This window comes from Marmota marmota, unplaced genomic scaffold, assembly GCF_001458135.2.
Source record: "Marmota marmota marmota unplaced genomic scaffold, marMar, whole genome shotgun sequence".
NCBI classification, from domain to species: Eukaryota; Metazoa; Chordata; class Mammalia; order Rodentia; family Sciuridae; genus Marmota; species Marmota marmota.
Genome location: NW_026000019.1, coordinates 28,692,151 through 28,711,885, shown reverse-complemented (window position 1 = coordinate 28,711,885; position 19,735 = coordinate 28,692,151). Strand labels below are relative to the sequence as shown.

The following is a 19,735-nucleotide window of genomic DNA, read 5'->3' as shown; positions in this document are numbered from 1 at the left end:
TGGAGGACCCAGCCCCTACGGCTCACACAGATCTAAAATGGTTCATGTTCAACTGAGGATTATAAAGATGGACCAGGGCATGTGGAGGGAGGGAGGTACAGGGATGGGGTAAGGGAAGGAGCGGCCCTGGTGAGGGAGGACTGTGTGAATATGTGCACCCTCACGCGGTGTATAGGTGGGAGGGAGGCAGGGTATCAGTGTCATTGAGTGAGGCTGGCCGCTCTCTATGTGCTTCCCGTGAAGGATGCCTTGGTAGCCTGGCTCCTATGCCCAGGAAGAGCCACCAGGCCTGAAGAGTCAATGAAGACCTGGTATAAACTGAGCCCTTGAGACCAAGGACCCCCGTGACCTTGACTGGTCATCAGGATGACAAAGATGGCGTAGTCCTAGGAAGGCTGGAATAATTGGGGTGGGTAGGGTCTCAACCAGCCCGAGGAAATAGAAAGATGGCTCTTGCTTTTGGTCCCCTCATGCCTCCCCCTGGACTCCAGGACTGCTCCACAGGAGGAAGGTCACGAGGGGCCCCATGCAACTGCTTGACTTCCTTCAAGGAGCCAGGAGCCCTCCCTTAGCCCTGACAGGGGTCTCAGTAAGGACAGAGGGGGAAGGGTCTTGGGGAGAGTTATGGGGCTCTGGGATGCTGTTGGGACCCACCCCTCTGGGAAAAACAGGAAAATTAAGGAAGCAAAGAGTCCATGCGTCTCTAAGTTCCAAACCCCTCTACCTGAACTCCCGACAAAAACAGGGTGCTCTGGGGCTTCCCAGATGTACACAGTGAATATCCTCATTTCCTTATTTATTTTTAGTTTTACGGGATTGTCTTGTGCCCTCTGGAGAACAGGGCTCATTATTTCCATTTTACAGATGGGGAAACAGAGGCCTGGAGAAACATGAGGATTTGGCTTAGTTGATACCGCTGGGGCCTAAGTAGGAGACAGCCAGACATCCTGACTCTTGGCCCAGCGAAGTCCAAAATAAATGGCTGGGTGAGAAGAAAGCGTAGAAGGTCAGTGGTAGGGGAAGGGGATAAAAGGTGGGATGAGGAAATGAGAGAGTGAAAGGAAAGGAGTGAAGGGAGGGAGTTTAATTGGGTTCTGAATTTGAGCTGATGTTGGAGTTGGGGTGAAAGCTGGAAGTGGGATTAAGTGTGGGATCAGTTGAAATTATAAATGAGGTTGAGGTCAGGTTTGAGGTTGGGATTGGAGCTTAACTTGACATTAGGGTTAAATTATAGTTGGAACTGAGGCTAGGGTTAGTGGCTGGGATTTGTGTTATGATAAGGAATAGGATTTTTAGTTTCATTTACAGATATGCTTAGGAATACATCTAGGGCTAACCTGAAGGCTCAGTTGAGATTGACCTAGGATTAGTTACAACTGGGTTAGAACCGGGTTTAGGATTTGAGTTAGAATAGGCTGTGGTTGGGGTTAAAACGTGCATTAAAGATATATGAATGGAGGATTCCCAGCAATCAAAAATGATATTTTATTTATGATACAGAAAGACATCAGCTTCCATCTGCTAAATTCAGGTTTGGCTGGAATAAGTCTGGGAGAATTCCAGTGGTACATATTGACTGGGATCCCAAGATTTGGGGGAGGGATCCCAATGTTCATGAGTCCATCTGTGGGTATGAAGTAACTTAATCCCATAACAAATGTAACCTCTGAAGACCTGTTCCACCACCCAAGCGCATGGTTTGGTCAAACTCCAATAAAGGCACTGGTAAGGGGATGCAAGAAGCTATTGGTAATGGAGAGAGCTCAGACACCAAGTTGAACCAGAAGAGAAGGCCCATGGGAAGGAGTCTTACTAGAGGGGAGCTCTGGTTTTGAAGCAGGAGATGGGGGTTGGGGAAGAATAAGGACCTAGGTGCTTCCAGAAGAATAGCCACTTTTCAGGAGACTATAAAGGGGGTTCTCAAAGCCTAAAAAGGCAGAGCATGATCATTGGTCCCCTTGACCTACTGATGGCTAATTGCCTCCTCCTTGCAATTTGGAGCCTATAAAAGAAGCTGCCAGCCTTCTTGCCTTGTGCCTTGAGCCCTGCAGGGTTTGGGGGGAGTGGTGATAGAGGGAGGGTACCGGGGATAGGTCCAACCCACAGTCCTCTCCCTGGGAGACCAGCCTACAGCCCATGCCTCTCTCTCTCTGGGCCATCCTCAGTAGGATGGGCCCCAATCCTGGGAGGCACCCTACTCCAACTCCTCCTTTTCCTTTCCCCCTATCCAGTCCTCACCCCAAACATTCCATTTCCCTGCCCACTTCTTTTTCAGGTCCCATAAAAGTCCAGGCAGATCTGAGAGTATTGGATTTCTCTCTCTCTGAGGTGGGTGGGGGGTGGTAGGAAGAGTAAGAAAAAGGAGGAGGAGGAGGAGAGGAACTTGGAGGAAATAATGACTAGTTAAGGGGCAGAGACTGAGACCATCAGAAATACATGTGGCATGAGAGAGAGAGTCATAGGAGGCAGAAAACTCCAGATCATAGCCTAGAACCCTGCGAAATCTCTAGCTTTTCGGGGGCAAAGGGCTCCAGTTTGAATGGCATTTGCTTCTATTCTAAGACATAAACAGAAAGTCTGAGACAGAGACCTAGAAAAGAGTGAACAGAGACACAGACGAGGAGGAAATAGGCAGGATAGGGACCTAAAGACCTGAAGCCAATCCTCTGAAATGAGGTGCAGCCCAATCCCAGAGCCTTTGGGGAAGGACGGGCAGAGGTCTCAGTCTACCTACTCTTCCTCTGAAGTTCTCTTTGCAGCAACTCATATGACCCTATAAGCCCTCCCCTCCCCTGCCTGGACTCTGCCCCAGGCCCCCTCCCTAGGCTCTGTAGGCATGGGCTCAAGCTCTCCATCTCCCCTGCCGTGGCCAGGACTCCCCATTTCTGTCAGCAGGTCCGACAGCCTCCTCTCCCTAGTCCCCATGTAGAACTAGGCTCACTCCCACAATACCTGAGGAGGAGCCACCTCCCAGAGAAAACCTTTGAGGAAAGAGCCCAGGCGCAGAAGTTACGACCATCCCATCCACCATTGTGGAGAGACAGGGTCTCGTTAGCCTTGGAGGCAGGTGCTCACAGAGTCTCCAAGAAGCCACTGCAGCTATTGTCTTTCCACCAGCTTTCAGTGAAGGTTTGTGGGGGGAGAACTGCCCCACCGGGTAAGGCCATGGTTGGATGAGAAGGGCAGGGGTTTCAGAGATAGGACAGGTGACATGACAGAAGCCGGATGATATCCAACAAGAAAAGGCTAGAGTTAGCTGGAGAAAGAGGGATGAGATCTATGTGTGGGGTTAAGTTTGAGGATGTGGGTTCAGGTTGGAGACTGAGGCTCAAATCGGGGCTGGCAGGTAAGAGCTTCAAACACCGGTGACCAAAGAGTCCTTGAGCCCCTGCTCAGATTTGCATCACAGAAGAAGAGGGACACTAAGAGGGAGCCTAGATATACCCAAATCTCTCCCATCAAGCAGCATCTTAGAACTGTCCCAGATTCATAAAAGAAAGCAGAACAATCATAGTCACCACCTCTGAAGGAGTGGCCTAACCCACCCTCCATCAGGAAAGAACAGTAACAAAGGGTTGTTGGTTGAAGGCCATCCACTGAACTGTTATCAAGCAATTAAATGAACAGAGACAAGAAGAAATCCCTTTTAAAGAGTGTGTGAAATCCTAATGACCAGAGGAATAAAAGACCCTGTTGATTAAAAAGTATCTTCACCTCCGAGAGATCAACCACATGCTGCAGAACCTTCATGCACTCTACAACTGGCTGGGCTTTGTGTTAGTCCCTAGAGACACTGATGGGGGACACAGACAAGTGAAGGGGCACCTAACCCACAGTGTGACAAGCTATGCTAATGTGCTCAAAGTCCAACTCAGTGGAAATGATGTTTAACTCGAAATTTGAAAGATTGTCCATTGATGTACCAGGAGGAAGACCAAGGGTGACCAGAGAAATATTTCAGTGTTTGGGAAATAAGCCAGGCACCAGATGAAGTGAGGAAGTGAGGTGAAACAACTGGTGATGATTTTTGGACTGTGGAGGGGAGATCCTTGAGAACTGAAGTTCTTGGAACCTTCTGCCCAACCCCCACAGAGCACCTCACTGAGATCAGCGCCAGGCCCTCGGATTGAGTTAGGTAACTAGGATCGATTGGCCTGATCCATACGTCTGTGAGTGGAGAAGGAGACTTTGTGATGTCTTAGTCCATATGTCCAGGGAAAGTTTGGCTTTTGAATTTGTAGAAATAAAATTCACCTTTGCTTTGCTACCTAGATTCAGTGGCTACATATCTGCAGAGGAGAACAGAGGTCCCCTTCAAGTGTTAGGGTGGCCCTGGGACTGCCTTGCCCAGGAAAAGGTGTGGGAGCTAACAGGCATCAGAGGGAAGTCGCTCCTGTAAGCCTGACCTGACCAGCCCTCACTCTGCCTTCCCTGTTTGTTTCCTGTTGCCTGGATACCAGAATAAGGGACTGAGAAGGGAAGGTGGCGCCAGAGGGATTGGGCCTCAGAGAGAACACCAACCACTCTGCCAGGGCTGGCCGGGGATGGAAGTATTAATCGGCAGGAAAGCAACAGGCCCAGCCCAAGGGAGAGAGAGCCAAAGTTCCCCTCCAGTTCCCTCCCCTAATTTCCTCCCTATAGAACCTCTTACCTGAATTGCTAGAGAGCCCTATGTTTCCAGAACTACATGCACCTCCCCATATAGGGTCAAACTGCACAGCTTACGGTAGGAGACAGCTGAAGGGGTTTTAATTATGAAAAAAAGAGCCTGGACTTGTTTTGTGTGATCCCAAAGAGCAGAAATAAGTCTATGCATTTGATGACAGGAAGACATATATTGACACTGAACTTTCTGAGCTCCAGGGCTGATCTAAGATGATTGGGTTGCATTATCAGATAGTGAGTGTCATGTCTGTCAGAATGTGCAAGCTCAGACTGCCCAGCTGTGGGAGATTAAAACACCAGAAGATCTTTGAGGTCCCTTTTGGCCTTGGCATTCTATAATTCGGCACTCATCCCCCCAGCCCAGAGATAATCTTTCTCCAGGGATCATGCAGAAAAAATCACTAGCTCTAGCAATTTCTTCTAAGCCCCAGGACCTTCTGCTCTCTACTCCCACCCAATGCTTTGGCTCCACTTTCTCTGAGTCTTTTAAGAAAGCCACCAAAACCTCAATGCTATTTCTGTCCCAGCCTCCAAGTTGTCAAAGGACACTAAGAAAACTGATCATCCCTTTCCAAAGTGAGGGTGGGGATGCAAAAATAAATGTGGAGCTTATACCTCATGGGGCGTATCCCAAGCTAGGAGAGGCCAGTGTGTGTGAGCTAAGACAAAAGGAAGGTTTGAGCTATTAGGCTATCCAATCAAGAAAGATATGTGATGTTGGAAATGAGGATCTTCCAGGAACTCTTGGCGTGAGTTCCCTGATAAATCTCAGAGTGCAGAAGGAGAGGTGGGTCACCTCGGAAAGCAGCCTTGGATGGGAGAGGGCCTCTCGTTGACCTTTAGGGAGCCATCTCCCAGGCTCCCACTCTTTGCATAATAGAGAATGACTTCTGCACCCAGACTTTTTGTCTGAGACTCCTGCGTCTCCCCTCTGCCATCACCTGAACACCTGCCACCCTTTCTCACCCCAAAAGCCCTGCCTGGCTTTGAACTCTCACAGACCCTTTCATCCAAGTCTAATCAAAGTGCTTTTACTGAAACCAATTAATGCCCAGCTGTGACCCAAGTCACAGATGGGGATGCTGGGCCTTCAAGGGCACTGGAGGACATCCCAGCACCCCACTGAGTCAGGGCCTGCCTGGATGGGCCACTGGGACAGGCTGCTGAATCATGCAGCCTTGAGCTGCTTCTGCTGCAGGTGCAAAGGTTCTGAGACCGCCCCCAAGCCACAGCAGAGCGTGGTGCCAGGAAGAAGCACGTGAGGGCAGATAGGACAGCGAGCCCAGCCAAAAGCTGAGGGAGACAGGCATACCTGCAGGCAGCTGCCTGCAGATCCGACTCAGTGCTCCATGGCTGGAAAATCCAACCTCTGGAGTTTTTCGGCTGAATCAGACTATCCTGACACTGTAAGGACTGCAAGAGCCCAAGGGCACGAGACAGGAAGCTAGTGCACACCTTGGTTTCTGTTTGTGTTTTTGTTGTTGTTACTTTTGTTTTTACCGGAGATTGAACCCAGGGTTGCCTTACCACTGAGCTACATCCCCAACCCTTTTTTCAAAATTTTTGAGACAGGGTCTCTCTAAATTGTGCAGGCTGGCCTTGAACTTGTGATCCTCCTGACCCAGCCTCTCAAATTGCTGGGATGACAGGTGTGTGTCACGGCACCCAGCACAGTATGTACCTTTATACATGAAATACTGTAAATGCAATATATAAAGAAATCAGATACCCATACCACAAAGTCAATAATAGCTTGGGCACTTTAAAAACAAAATATTTACTTCAGCAAAGACAGTGCGTCAGCGGCACTTCCTACATATCTTCAGATCTTCCTCAACATCACTCTGCTTCCTCATCTCTCTCAGTGTGGAAGGAGAGGTGGGTCACCGCAGGCAACAGCCGTGGATGGGAAAGGGCCTCTGGTTGATCTTTAGGGAACCATGCCCTTTTCTACAATTTTCCTCCAGGCTCCCACTCTTTGTAAGAGTAATAATAGCTGCCTCCCAGGTACCCCAAGACTGATGCAGTGGTTTAGAGGGATGCATTAGAGCGCATTTCCACCTCTGAGCATAAGCTGGGGAAAGCTGAATCGTCTTCAGCAGAAAGCAGCCCCACCAAAGGTCTGACCTCTAGCAGAAAGACTGAGACTGGTTATTCCTGATTCCTGAGCCTGGGGGGCCCATTAGAGTCCTCAACATCACACTCACTCCCTCTTTCCCTTGTCCCCAGGTCCCACCCCCACTCTGCAAGTTGGACTCACACAGCCCCCTGCTGGTTCTGCCACTCCTGTCACAATCCTGACCCACCAATCACCACTCAAGCCAGGAGACTTGCTCTGTAACTATTCCCAGGGCTGTTCCCAAGCCAGTGGGTAGAGGGTTTATTAAAAAACACCCTCACGGAGCTGGGTAGCCTACGATCTCAACTAGTCCCCCACTCTCAGAAGATTCCCACTTCTAGGAAGTAGGCTCCTGCTGGCAATCCAAGCCAGCCCTGGAGCCGAGGACACCTGTGTAGTGCTTCTCAAGAATCCTGAGAGAAGAAACAGAACCTCTCTTTTGTGGGCCAATTCCAAGACAGAATTTTTCCCCCCATACTGGAGATTGAACCCAAGGACATTCTACAACTGAACTACATCCCTACATCCCTAGTACCTTTTTTTTTTTTTTTTTTTTTTTGAGACAGCATCTGTCTCCCTAAATTACCCAGGCTGGCCTTGAACTTGTGATCCTCCTGACCCAGCTTCCCAAATTGCTGGGATTACAGGAATGTGCCACCACACCAAGCCAAAGATATGAAATTCTTAGACTGGAGGGGGCAACCCAGTGAGTGTCTCTCCCAAGCCATCTTCACTTGTTCAGAGGTGACCGTGTTCTCCTTTCTCCTGTAACTGCTCTGTGTCCAGGCCCTGTCCAGACAGTGTCACCCTTGGTCCTTGGGATCTGCCGTGAACCACAGCCCTGCTTTTTCACCAGCAGCAGCTCTTTGATTTCCACCTGTGAACATTTTTCTCAACATGGGTTCCCAAGTAGGCAGTGAGTACAAGAACCCCTTTCTCGGAGCCCACATTCTACAGGGGCCCACTCTTTCCCAGCCCTGAGATGGATGACCTAGGTGTGCACCTGACAAACTCCAGGCACCCAGGAAAGGCTCTTTCTGACCTTACTGGAGAAGAGGGTTCTCCAAGATAGGTAAGGGCTTATTCTTTGGACCTTGAAGGTCTCAAGATGAGGTCAGCAGGGTGCCAGAATTCTTGGTGGCACTGCTGTGTCGTTCTCTCACACTGGGCTCAGTGCCATGTCCTCCCAAGACCCTGAGACGGGCAGATATCAGCTGGTTGCAGTTAGGAGTGCTGAGTGGAGAAGACGAGACAGTCTTTTCCCCAAACAGCTGGGGGGGCTGCCGGCCTGGTTGGGTGAGGCGACAGTCTTCCCTAGTGGGGAAAGTAGAGACGGCAGCCACTCAGTCCTGAGGAAGGGGAAGCACAGGAAGCAGCTTGCTGACTCTCCCTGGGCCCCAGGAAAAGAGGACTCTTGCCCCAGGCCCTTGTAACCTGGCGTGGCAAACACCAAGGACGCGCCCAGCAGCTGTCCTCTGCCTCCTCTAGTGTAGGATGCAGGGAGGAAGACAAGACTAGGCTTTGGATCTGAGAAAAGAAGCAAACCCCTGGGGGTGGGGAGGAGCAGAGGGGCACCAGAGTTTGGGGAGTTAGGTGGAGGCCCTTTACCCCAAGGCACACAACACCAGGAAGTGCACCATCATTGGAATGTGGCTCTCCCACTCCAAATAACTCCCAGGGTCATTCCAAAAAGGCTGAGATTATTCTACAGGTACATAAAATTGGGGGAAGGCTGCAGAGAATCGGGAGACTGGCCCAAACAAGAGGCTTCCAGGAAGGGGCACCAGGGCTATTGTCGTCGCTGAATGCTCAGAGGGTGGCTGGTTCACAGCAGGTACTCTGTTAAGTATGTGAATGTGTGAATAAGGAGGAGTTTGGAGCAAAATGAGAAAAAGTCAAAACAGAAAAATGGTTTTGGGGAGCCCCACTTACGGGAGTGAGGTTGACTAGGGAAAGCCCAGCCACATGAGTGGGAGGGAAGCTGTGCTTGGGTAAGGAGCTGGGTCCTGGGTGTGCCCTGGCGGGGCGGGGCAGGTGTCTGTGTTGCAGTAGTACATGGACCAGGCTCCAACACCAGCCCCCTCCACAGATGTGGTCTGAATCGTGGTTGTGAGCCCCGGAAGCGCTCTCCCTCCCCAGCTTCACCCCACCCAGCCCTCACACCAGCCCTCCCCAACCCAGCATCTGCCTCAAGCCTTGAAATGCCTCCGAAGTGGCAAGTGGACACTGCAGGAGATGGCAAAAAGCCAGCAGAACCCAACTCTAAGGGACCCCCTGGTCTAGGACATCCTCCCACACTTGGGTCCCCATAACCTTTTTATTTATTTATGTATTGTGGTACTAGGGATTGAACTCAGGGTGCTCTACCACTGAGCTACATTCCCATTACTCCCTCCCCTTTTAAATTTTAAGTCAGGGTCTCAGGTACCCAGGCTGATGACCTCAAACTTGTGACCCTCCTAGCCTCAGCCCTCCCAAATCACTGGGATTACAATCACACCTGATTCCCCGGAATCTATTTTTCTCCACCTTTAATCCCCTGGAGCAACCATATCCCCACAACAACAACAATTATAAAAAAAAAAAAAAAAAAAAAAAAAAAGCTGTTCCTTAGAAAAGTAGAATAGGTTTAATCCAGAACTATGAAATGTCTAGGTTAGCAGCAATTAAGGACACCCAAAGACTGGGCAGAATCTGTCCCCTGAAGGCACCCTGAGGGTCACAGAGGCTCCCCCTCAGTTCACAGAGGTGGTGGGCAGGATGTTAGCTTTGCGCTCAGCTTCAATGCAGTATTTCTCAGGAAGGCCAGTGGCTCTGTGGAGAGAATGCAGGGAGGGTGTAAGGAAGGGTTGGACCAGAGTGGACGCAGTAGAAAGCAGGCCCCGGGTGAGGTTTACAACACCTGGGGACCCGTACTCCAGCCTTCCCCCATAATCCACCCCCCAAGCCAGTATACTGCCAAGGAGCTCCCAGAGAGCCAGGAAGACCCAGTCCCAGGACCTTCTGCTGGAGCCCAGTTTAGGGGTAAGCCTAGAGCCAGGAGAGGGGTCCCTCCCTGAACATATCTACGCTTTCCGGACTGCCGTGCCAGCATCTCTTAGGGGAAGTGAAAAGAGCCAGGGAAGAAAGGGTCCCAGTGCACCTCAACTCCTCGAGTTTTTTCTTCTTGATATCATCAATGCGCTCACGGCGCTTCTGGGCCTCCTCTTTAAGGCGCCGGCCCTCTTCGAAGGTGGCGATCCGGTTCTGCACCTGCTTCTGCTGGTTCTCTCGAACCTGGCGACGGAGCTCGTTGGCATGCTGTAAGCGCCCCGAGGCCTTTTTCTCCTCCTCCATCTTCTCCTTCTCAATCTGCTCTCTCTGAGCCCTGGGGGAGGGGCACAAGGAGTGGAAGGGTCTAGGCTGAGCTGGTCCTGCCAAGGGAAGGCGGGGCTCCTCTAAGGGAGACCACAGCCCTCAGGCCCCAGCCCACTTCTTCTGCAACTCAGGGATTAGCATGAAGGCAGTGTTCTGCCTCCTCCCACCAGCCAGAACCAGCCTCAGGATCATGCAACTGTAAGTCAGGGGCATGCTTTAAAGGGCCCCAGGCCTGGTGTAATGCTCTGCTGTCACCGTGGAGAAATTCTTAATAATTTTTTAACAAGGAGCTCCATAGTCTAATTTTTCATTGGGCTCTGCAAATTATGTAGCTGGTCCTACAACCAGGATTTCACCCCCTGGGAGCTATTTTTTCCTACTCTTCCCTCATAATAATGCATAACTCCTCTCCAGCTTGTTCTAATATATCTTCCTTCCTATCTTCTTCCCTTTCTCCCTTCCTTCCTTTCCTAACAATAATAACGTTAACAATCTGCATGCATATTAGAATCATCTGCAAGATTTCAAAAGATACTGATATCTGGGCTGCACCACACACCATTTAAATCACAATTTGTGGTAGAGCTTATCTGTATTTTTTTTAAAGGTCCCAGGCATTTCTAAGAACCACTTGGTAGGATAGATTAGGCAATATCTGCTTAATCAACAAGCTGAGAACAAAAGGCATCCCTCTGTCCAGAAACAGGTAGTCTCTAGGGAGGCCATACTTTGGGTTTGTTTTTTGTTTGGTTTTTGGTGGTATTGGGAATGGAACCGGGGGCTTCCCCCACGCTAAGCAAGGACTCTACCACTGAGCCACATCCCCAGCCTACTTTTGAAGTAGGAAAATTTGGATTGCTAGCTGTGGCAGAGGCACTCTTAAGAGAAAAGCCACCCCTCATGGAGGTCACATGGCCTGGAGACACTAGGTCTAGATGCTAATCTAGGACAGCAGGTAAAACTGAACTTCTCCAAAGGCTGGTCCAACTTTAATAACTGGCTAGTGCACATGCTTCAAGAAAACAAAGCAAAGCAGAGACAAATGGGTCAATGGCAAATGTAGAACTTTAATTTCATTCCATTAATATGTATTAGTGCCTGCTAAAGGCACACAGATGTCCAAGGGCACAAGGCCAGAGAGGAGAGGGGAGACATCTGGAAGGCAATCTGGAGCCCTAGGGCAGGATCTTTGGGAGCATTTAGGAAGCTGCCTGCTTTACCAGTGTCCAGTGACCACTGGCACAACCCCAAGGGCAGGGAAAGCTAGAGTCCCAAAGGGCATCACAGTTACTGGGTAAAACTGAACTTCTCCAAAGGCTGGTCCAACTTTTCCTGCTACTGTGCAGGAAAGATGGATAAATAAAGAGAGCTTGCAATCCTGCAGAAGACCAGGAATCTGGTTCTGGCAAGGACAGAGCTTTATGGAGAGCTGCTCTGCCTCCGTTAGGAGTCTAGATGGCCTGGTCTAGGACACCACTAACTGAAACAGGATAAAGAGAAAGGTCCTATAGCATGGAGACCAAGAAAACGAGGTCCAACTGTTCAAACTCCACTTATCTAAGCATAATTTCTGATTCCCCAAATTTCAATTTTGTCTGTTTTTGTTTTTTTTTTTCCTTTTGAAAAATTCTGATCTCACAGAGGCTGAACCAGAACAAAAAGGAAGCCGTTCCCAGTTAAGCCAGATCTGGTGGTAACAGATTTAACTGGTAAGAAATAGAGATGAAAACCGAAGGTACCTGTGATTACTGACTGCTTTGGGGGAGGGTCAGAACAATGATGGATATGAACGCTTAGCTTCCACTTATATGTCGGAATTACCACTGAGCCAAAAGTATACAAATAAAAGGATAAAGAGCTACTGTGCAGGAAAGATGGATAAATAAAAGTGAGGTCAAAATATGAACCTCTAACATCCTTCCTACAAAATAGGAAAAAGCGGTTTTGATTAATTTCTAATGCTCTCCGTGGCATCCAGCACAGAGCCTGGCTGGATGTGCTCAATACATTTTTGTCGAATCAGTGGCAAAGATATACTTTAAAGTCCTGCTCCAGTGACACGACCCTTAATGACTGAGGTTCTTCTGTCTCCCCCCTACCTTCTCCTACCTGAAGCTTCATCACTAATCTGCAGACAGATGGGGACGGGGTGGGGGGTGGTCAGAAGGGACTAGATAGACCTTTATTTACATTTTACTTCTCCAAGATAAATTATCCCCATAACCCTCAATTCCTTAAACACTTCCCAGATGCTATTTTCAAATTCTCTAATCCTGAAATACTTGGTTTGAGTGTTTTGTCGTTGTTGTTATTTGTTTGGGATTGTTTTTGCATTGGTTTTTGTGGGAGTTTGTTTGTTTGTTTGGGGCCATACTCCATACTGGAGATAGAACCTAGGGACACTCTATCACTGCACTACTTCCAGGACTTTTTTTTTTTTTTTTNGGCTTTTTTTTTTTTTTTTTTTTTTTGCAACAGAGTCTCAATAGATGAGAAACTTGAGTTGCTAAGGCTGGCCTCGAACTTTCCATCCTCCTGGCTCTAGCTGGGGGAGGCCTGCAACACCACCCCTGGATTACTGGGTGTCTGAAGTATGTCAACCGCCCATCTAGCTGGAGTACTGCATGGATGTGCATCTGTCTGTTAAACTGCCAGAACGCTCCCCTTCATGCACTGTGGCCCCTCCCTGCTGCAGAGCCCATGCTCGGTCCACTACAGGGCAGACACGAAGCCAAGATTCCCGAGCCCCTCCTACCGAAGAATCCTCTCGAACTCTTCCCGGTCCTGTTGCACCTGAACGGCGAGCCTGTGCTCCTTGAAAGCCACCTGTTCCATCCTTGTCTTCCGTAGTTTAGCCTCCGTTTCTATCTTCTTCTGTGCATCTTCCTTCTCCTTTCTGCGCCATTCTCTGTCCGCAGCCTCCTGGTTGCGCTTGGCCCGCAAGGCATCCTGGGAAGGTGGGGGGCCAGTGAGAGCCCCGAAAACCTCAGGTCCCGACCAGGCCCAGGTATCTTTGGGCTGTTTTCTAAAGCACCATGGGCTTCTCTGGCAGCAAATTATTTTAGGAAAGAATAAATGGAATCCTAGCCTAGAAACCTTTGGGTCAGAAGGTCCCCTGAGGGGGGGACCTTGAAGGCCAATGAATCTTGGCCTTCCACCCTGCTCAGTCCAGTTCTTTCCCTGTTCCTCAAACTCCTCCAGGCAGTCCCCTTCAGTGCTTCTAGTTTTACAAACTGCTAATGGTGGAGAGGCCATAGTTTCCTCTGGTGACATATTTCTTTGGTCACTTAAGGTGGAAATTTCTTTATGTTGCAGCCAAAGACTTTCTCTCGGATCTTAAGCCATGATTCTGCTCAAGCCTTACTGCCGTGGGCACTGGGGGGCAGAACCACCCCATCCTCCTCAGTCTACTATAGAAAGCCTGTGTCCTCTCTTTTATACCTCCATCCTTGAGGCTAGTTTATAGGCCGTCAAAGGTACAGCTGCTGCAGTGGCAGAGAAAGAGGGAAGTCAAGACCGAGAAGAAACAGGTACCTGTTCCGCTTGGTAATCCTGAGCCCTCTCCTGCAGGGCCCTCAGGCGGGTGAACTCCTTCTCTTTTTCCCTCCGGATTCTGTTCTGCTCAGCCTCAAACTCTGCTTCTCGAGCCTGCAAGGAAGCAAAGGCCTCATAGAACAGTTCTCATTGCCCCAGCCTTGCCCAGACAAACAGGGTCCCTGCAACACATTTTCCAACATCTCCCCTACCACTCCTTTTAAAACAGGCAAAAGAGGTCAGGCATACGGCACACATCTGTAATTTCACAACTCAGTGGCAAAAGGTGGGAGGATTCCAAGTTCAAGGCCAACCTCAGTAACTTAGTGAGACCCTCAAAATAAGAAGGAAAAAAATATTCTAGCTCAGAGGTAGAATATTCCTAGACTCAATCCCCCAGTACATTAAAAAAAAAAAAAAGAATAAAAAATAAAACAACATAGAATGAATGAACATAAAAAAAAAGAGCTAGCATCTGTAAAATGTTTCATTGTTGGAAAAAAGGCTTTCCCCTGCATTATCCTAGGCAATTCTGATCTTATGGGATGGATACTATCGATGAGAAAACTGATGTTCAGGAAGATCGAGGATCCTACCTAAGATCACCCAGTCAGTAAACTACCAAACAGGATTTGAACACAGCATCCTGAGCCCAGTTTTATACTCCTTCCATTACATCACAGTCTTCAAGTTGCAGGGCCACTGGGCCAAGTAACAAATGTGGCTCCCTGCCTGTCTTGTAAAAGCACAGCGCAGGTGAAGGTTATCTCATTAGTCCCTGGGCAAATGGCCAACCATCCTTTAGGCAATCCATAGTGGTTAACAGATACCTAAAGAATGAACCATCAAAATCAGTTCCCTTTACCACCTCTGTGAAAGAAATGGCCTATCTCTAAAGCTTCCAAACCACTATTTCTGTTATTATTTCCCCTCCCCTCCTCCTCCTTCTTCTCCTCCTCCTGTACTGAGTAGTGACCCAGGGGTGCTTTACCCACTGAGCTATATTCTCAGCTCTTTGTTATTTTGAGACGGGTCTTGCTAAGTTGCCGGGTTGGCCTCAAACTTGCCATCATCCTGCCTCGGCCTTCCAAGTCGCTGGGATTACAAGCGTGTACCACTGTGCCCACCTACCAACCACTGTTTCTCAAGCGACCAGTATTTCTCAAGACTAACAACAAAGGTTGAATGGAAATGTGATCTTCCTATAGAGAATCTCTGTCATCCCTCGTTCATCCTGCCCAACAAACTGTGCCAGCTGGTTCCTTTGTTCTACCTTGCCCTGTATGGCAGGGCAGGGAACTTGGGATGATTCCACAGCCAGTCTCTGCCTTTAGCTCTGAAGGGTTAGTTCTGGCTGCAACACCACTGAAAGGCACCAGTGGGAGGGGAAGGGCTAGTGACATATAGCCATGTGGGCACAGGGATGACCTGCCATGTGTATGACGACGGTCCCCTAAGATAATGTCACCCGTGGTGTTGGAGCCATCTTGGTTGGCATACACCTGTTATGTTCAACAATGATGAAATCACCTAATGACTCATTTCTCAGGATGTATCCCATCATTAAGTGACGTGTGATTGCACTTAGACACTTAAAGTGGATTGTAGAAGTGCCCAAGTATCTGATCCTTTTGCCAGTCTCCAGCCTCTCCCAGCATCATCTGCCTATGTCCTTTCCATGGAAGAATACAAGACATATTTCCCTCCTGCTCAGGGATGTACAGTTCCTCATCATACCACCCCTCCAGTTTCCTTCAAGGGCCAAGGCACCTGCCAACAATGGTTCTCAGCTCTCCAGCATCATTTCACCACCCTCCTTCCTCTTCATGACCACCACAGACTCTCAGCTGCAGTCAGCAACTCTGTTCACCTGCTTCTGCACATGATCAACTCATTATCACCACATCACCCATTCCGGGAAGCCACTGTTGGGTTCCATTCAGTATACACTGCATTACTCTGGGTTCTCTCAGCCGAGTCTAATATTGGACACACATTGAAGCATTCAGTATATTCTGAATCAATCAATGGCTACTTCCCATAGCTGTTATCAAGATTAAATGAGACAACAGAGCTAGGGGTGTAGCTCAGTGGTAGAGCATATGCAAGACCCAGAGTTCGATCCCCAATACCACAAAAAATAATAATAATAACACATGTAAAACCCTTAGCACAGAGCTTAAACACACAGTCTAAGTGCTCAGTAAATGGTGATTATGTAGTCATTGTTATGCGCAAACCACCTCCATAGATGTGCATTCTTGTTCCATTGCTTGCATATATCCGAAATCCAGTAAGAAAACTGAAGCCCAAAAAACTGAGTTTTCCTAAATGTTCAACATCTCTAGCAATTAGAGAAATGCAAATCAAAACTACACTGAGAGTCCATCTCACTCCAGTCAGAATGGCAATCATCAAGAATACAGGCAACAATAAATGTTGGCGAGGATGTGGGGGAAAAGGTATACTCATACACTGCTGGTGGGACTGCAAAATGGTGCAACCACTTTTGAAAGCAGCATGGAGATTCCTAAGAAAACTTGGAATGGAACCACCATTTGACCCAGTCATCCCACTCCTAGGTTTATACCCAAAGAACTTAAAATCAGCATACTATAGTGATGCAGCCACATCAATGTTTATAGCAGCTCAATTCACAATAGCTAAACTACAGAACCAACCTAGGTGCCCTTTAACAGATGAACGGATAAAAAAATCAGTGGTATACATTCACAATGGAATATTACAAAGCCTTAAAGAAGAATGAAATGACATTTGCAAGTAAATGGACGGAACTGGAGAATATTTCACTAAGTGAAATAAGCCAATCCCAAAGAATCAAAGGCCAAATATTTTCTCTGATATGTGGATGCTAATTCACATAGGGGTTGGGGAGATAGTGGTATTTTGGACTAAACAGAGGAGAGTGAAGGAAGGGGAGAGGGGATGGGGGTAGGAATGATAGTAGAATGAATCTGACATTATTACCCTATGTGCATATATGATTACATGACCTAAGTAACATGTATGTACTATCATGTATAAATAATTAAAGCAAATAAAAAATAAATTAAAAAAATAAAATAACAGAGCTTTCTTGACTTTCATTTTCTGTGATTTTGTATTCAGCATAAATGGGCATACCAAGTATGCCTTTCCAAATTATAACCACAGGCCAGGTACAGTAAGTAGTACACGTTTATAATCCCAGTTACTTAGGAGGCTGAGATAAAAAAAATCGCAGATTCAAGGTCTGTCTCAGAAACTTAGTGAGACACTGTCTCAAAAAAAAAAAAGGTCTGGGGATATGGCTCAGTGGTAGAGCAGGGCTAGGTTCAATCCCCAGTACCACAAGAAAAGAAAATCATAACCACACCCTCTCCCCACCCTTCATGAAGAACCCCTCTACCTGTTCTTCATGAAGGAGCATAGAAAAGTGAAATGTTTTCTGTTGTCATGAAACTTGAAAATTTGCAGAGGAGACAAAACTGACACACGAAGAAATAATTTTCCTGCCACTTTGATTCCTTCTTCCTCTTTTCCCATACACCACATTCATTCTAAATCACGCTTACAAGGCTTCCCTTGTACTTTCCACAGACGCCAATCGTTTTATCACTCCGTTTTGCCCCAGAAAGAGTCCACACATGTGTGAGCTAGAGCCACCCGTAACCGTCTGCAGACAAGGCTCTTTGCTTCACTGGTTGTCTTTGCAAGGGGAGGGACAAGTCTTTGTTTTCCGAGTCTAGCACCCAATATAGGATGCTCAACACGGGAATTTTCACAAGGAATTTACGGGGTTACCAAGTCATGAGGAATCTACAAAAACTTCACTTTCACCAATCATTTTCATTTACTTCCATTCCTGCACATGACCCACAGACCAACTTCTAACGAAGGTGTTAATCAGGATAATCACGCACTAATTTGGATGTCCTTTCTAGGATATTCTGTTAATGAACAAGTCAGGCCAAGGAGAAGGGAGGGGGTGCCAGGTCCTTGAACAAAGGATGTACATTTTTAAAGTGCAGACGTGGCTACCTTCTGTAGGAATCCCCTGTCCTGGTTACAGACATGCCATTCGGGCTCAGAGGCCCCTGTCATCTGAAACCAGGTCCTTACCATCTTCTTCTTGGTGAACTCCATCACCATCTGGTCGGCCAAGTTTTCCTGAGCCAGCAGCTCTGCTTTCTTTCTCTGGTTCTCATCGTTGATGCGCTTGATCTCAGCTTGCATCTGCACTTTCTCCTGATGCCTTCGTTCCAGGTCCTGCAGTGCAAGCAAGAAAGCCTTGGAGTTCAAAGAGGCAAGAAGAAGCTCCTGTCTTCCCGACAGTAAAAAAAGCTCCTGTCTCTCTGACGGGGGTGGGGCAGGAGATGCAAATGGACACAGATGTGCTGCCTGCAGCCCAAACCTGTTCTTTCAAGGGCTGACGGTGACTGCTACCAGTGGCCTCTTCACCGTCTTCACCCACCTTGAGTTTGTCATGGCCTCTGTCACTGCTGGTCGCCAGACGCTTTTAGGAAGTGGAGGCTCTTAAACTTCCACTCTGTGGCCCCCACATATTCCATAAATCCTAGTCGTGTGGCTTTTCTCCTGTGCCGTCCTCCTGCCTTCAATTTCCTTCTATTTTTAAACTCGATTTTTTTTTCTTTTTTTCACTTATTTTTTGACTGATAAGCACAAACTTTCAATTTCCATTCAGCAGTAATAACTAAGAAAATAAATATTGCCTGGAAAAGCTGATCCCAGCCACTGGGGAGGCAGAGGCAGAAGGACCACAAATTCAAGGCCAGCACGGGCAAATTTAATAGGACCCTGACAGGAAAAAAAATAAAAATAAAGAGGTCTGGGGATGTAGCTTGGTGTAGATTCAATCCCCAGTACTGAAAAAAAAATAATTAAAAATAAAAATGTATCCACGTGTGTGTGTGTGTGTGTGTGTGTGTGTGTGTGTGGTCCCCTAAGTGAGTACTTTCTATTCATTGGGTCACTTTATATAGGCTATCTTTTTTTTTTTTTTTTGGTACCAAGGATTAAACTCAGGGGCACTTGACCACTGAGTCACATCCCCAGCCCTATATTTGGTATTTTATTTAGAGACAGGGTCTCACTGAGTTGCTTAGTGCCTCGCTTTTGCTGAGGCTGGCTTTGAATGGGCCATCCTCCTGCCTCAGCCTTCTGAGCTGCTGGGATGACAGGCATGCACCACTGTGCCTGGCAGTATGGGCTATCTTTATTACCTAAATCTACCCAAAAATGAGGAAAGTAGGCCTTGTGTAGGTGAAGAAACCGAAACAAAGCAATAACTGACATTCCCAAGACCACACAGCTAATATACCCTACGGCCAGAATTTTGAAACCTGCTCTGTCTGAATTAAAGTTTTACCCTCCTACAGAAATCCTCCTGGATTATTCCAATCTTCCATTCTCTCTCCCTTTATGAATTCCCTCTGTACTGAGGTGATGCCACATTTCTTGAGAGTTGATCATACACAACCTTGTAGAGTCCTGTTCATTTCATAGGTGCTCACTGAGTCCCAGCTAGAGGACAGGGACCTGTGTCACATCCCCTTTCTTCACCAAAAGTATCTTGCTCAATTCAAGCAATACTTAAACTCTTGATAAATGAGAACTACAGAGAGTGGCACATGAGGTGGGGGGGGGGGGAGGTCTTAGACTCAGAAATGTGTTTCTGAGCAATGGAGAGCAGAGTACCAACATGACCCTGAGGGATAAAATCCTTTCTAAGGAAAGAACCCCCGCCTTTTCCAGCCCTGAGCCTCCAAAATCTCTCAATGATCAGATGTTCTGAGCCCAGGCACAAAGCAAAAGGGCGTTGCAATCTTGTGCAGCGGCCCACAAGCCAGCACCTCTGATCAGTCTCAGACTCCTCCTTGCTTCAAACTCTTCTACCCACCAGCTCACCCCACCTCCCATACTATTTACAGCTCCCTACATTTCTTCAAAGACTAAATCCTTCCGGGGCCTTCCAGCTCCTCCTCGGCTCCGCTTCTGCCCTGATACACTCAAGCCATGCAACCCTGCCTGTGTGTCCTC

The 19,735-nt window shown here is 47.9% G+C and overlaps 1 protein-coding gene across 1 annotated transcript in view; it reads right to left on the bottom strand.

Annotated features, from left to right (window-relative positions):
• Positions 1-9,388: 9,388 nt before the first annotated feature.
• Cfap45 (cilia and flagella associated protein 45) overlaps positions 9,389-19,735 on the bottom strand; it is a 28,368-nt gene continuing 18,021 nt past the window's right edge. Inside the window, exons 8-12 of the mRNA XM_015491652.2 lie at positions 17,798-17,944; positions 13,676-13,789; positions 12,897-13,090; positions 9,927-10,151; positions 9,389-9,598 (exon numbers count right to left, since the gene is read on the bottom strand). Of these exons, the coding sequence (XP_015347138.2) occupies positions 9,520-9,598; positions 9,927-10,151; positions 12,897-13,090; positions 13,676-13,789; positions 17,798-17,944 (759 nt within the window). The 3' untranslated portion in view covers positions 9,389-9,519. The remainder of the gene's footprint in view (positions 9,599-9,926; positions 10,152-12,896; positions 13,091-13,675; positions 13,790-17,797; positions 17,945-19,735) is intronic.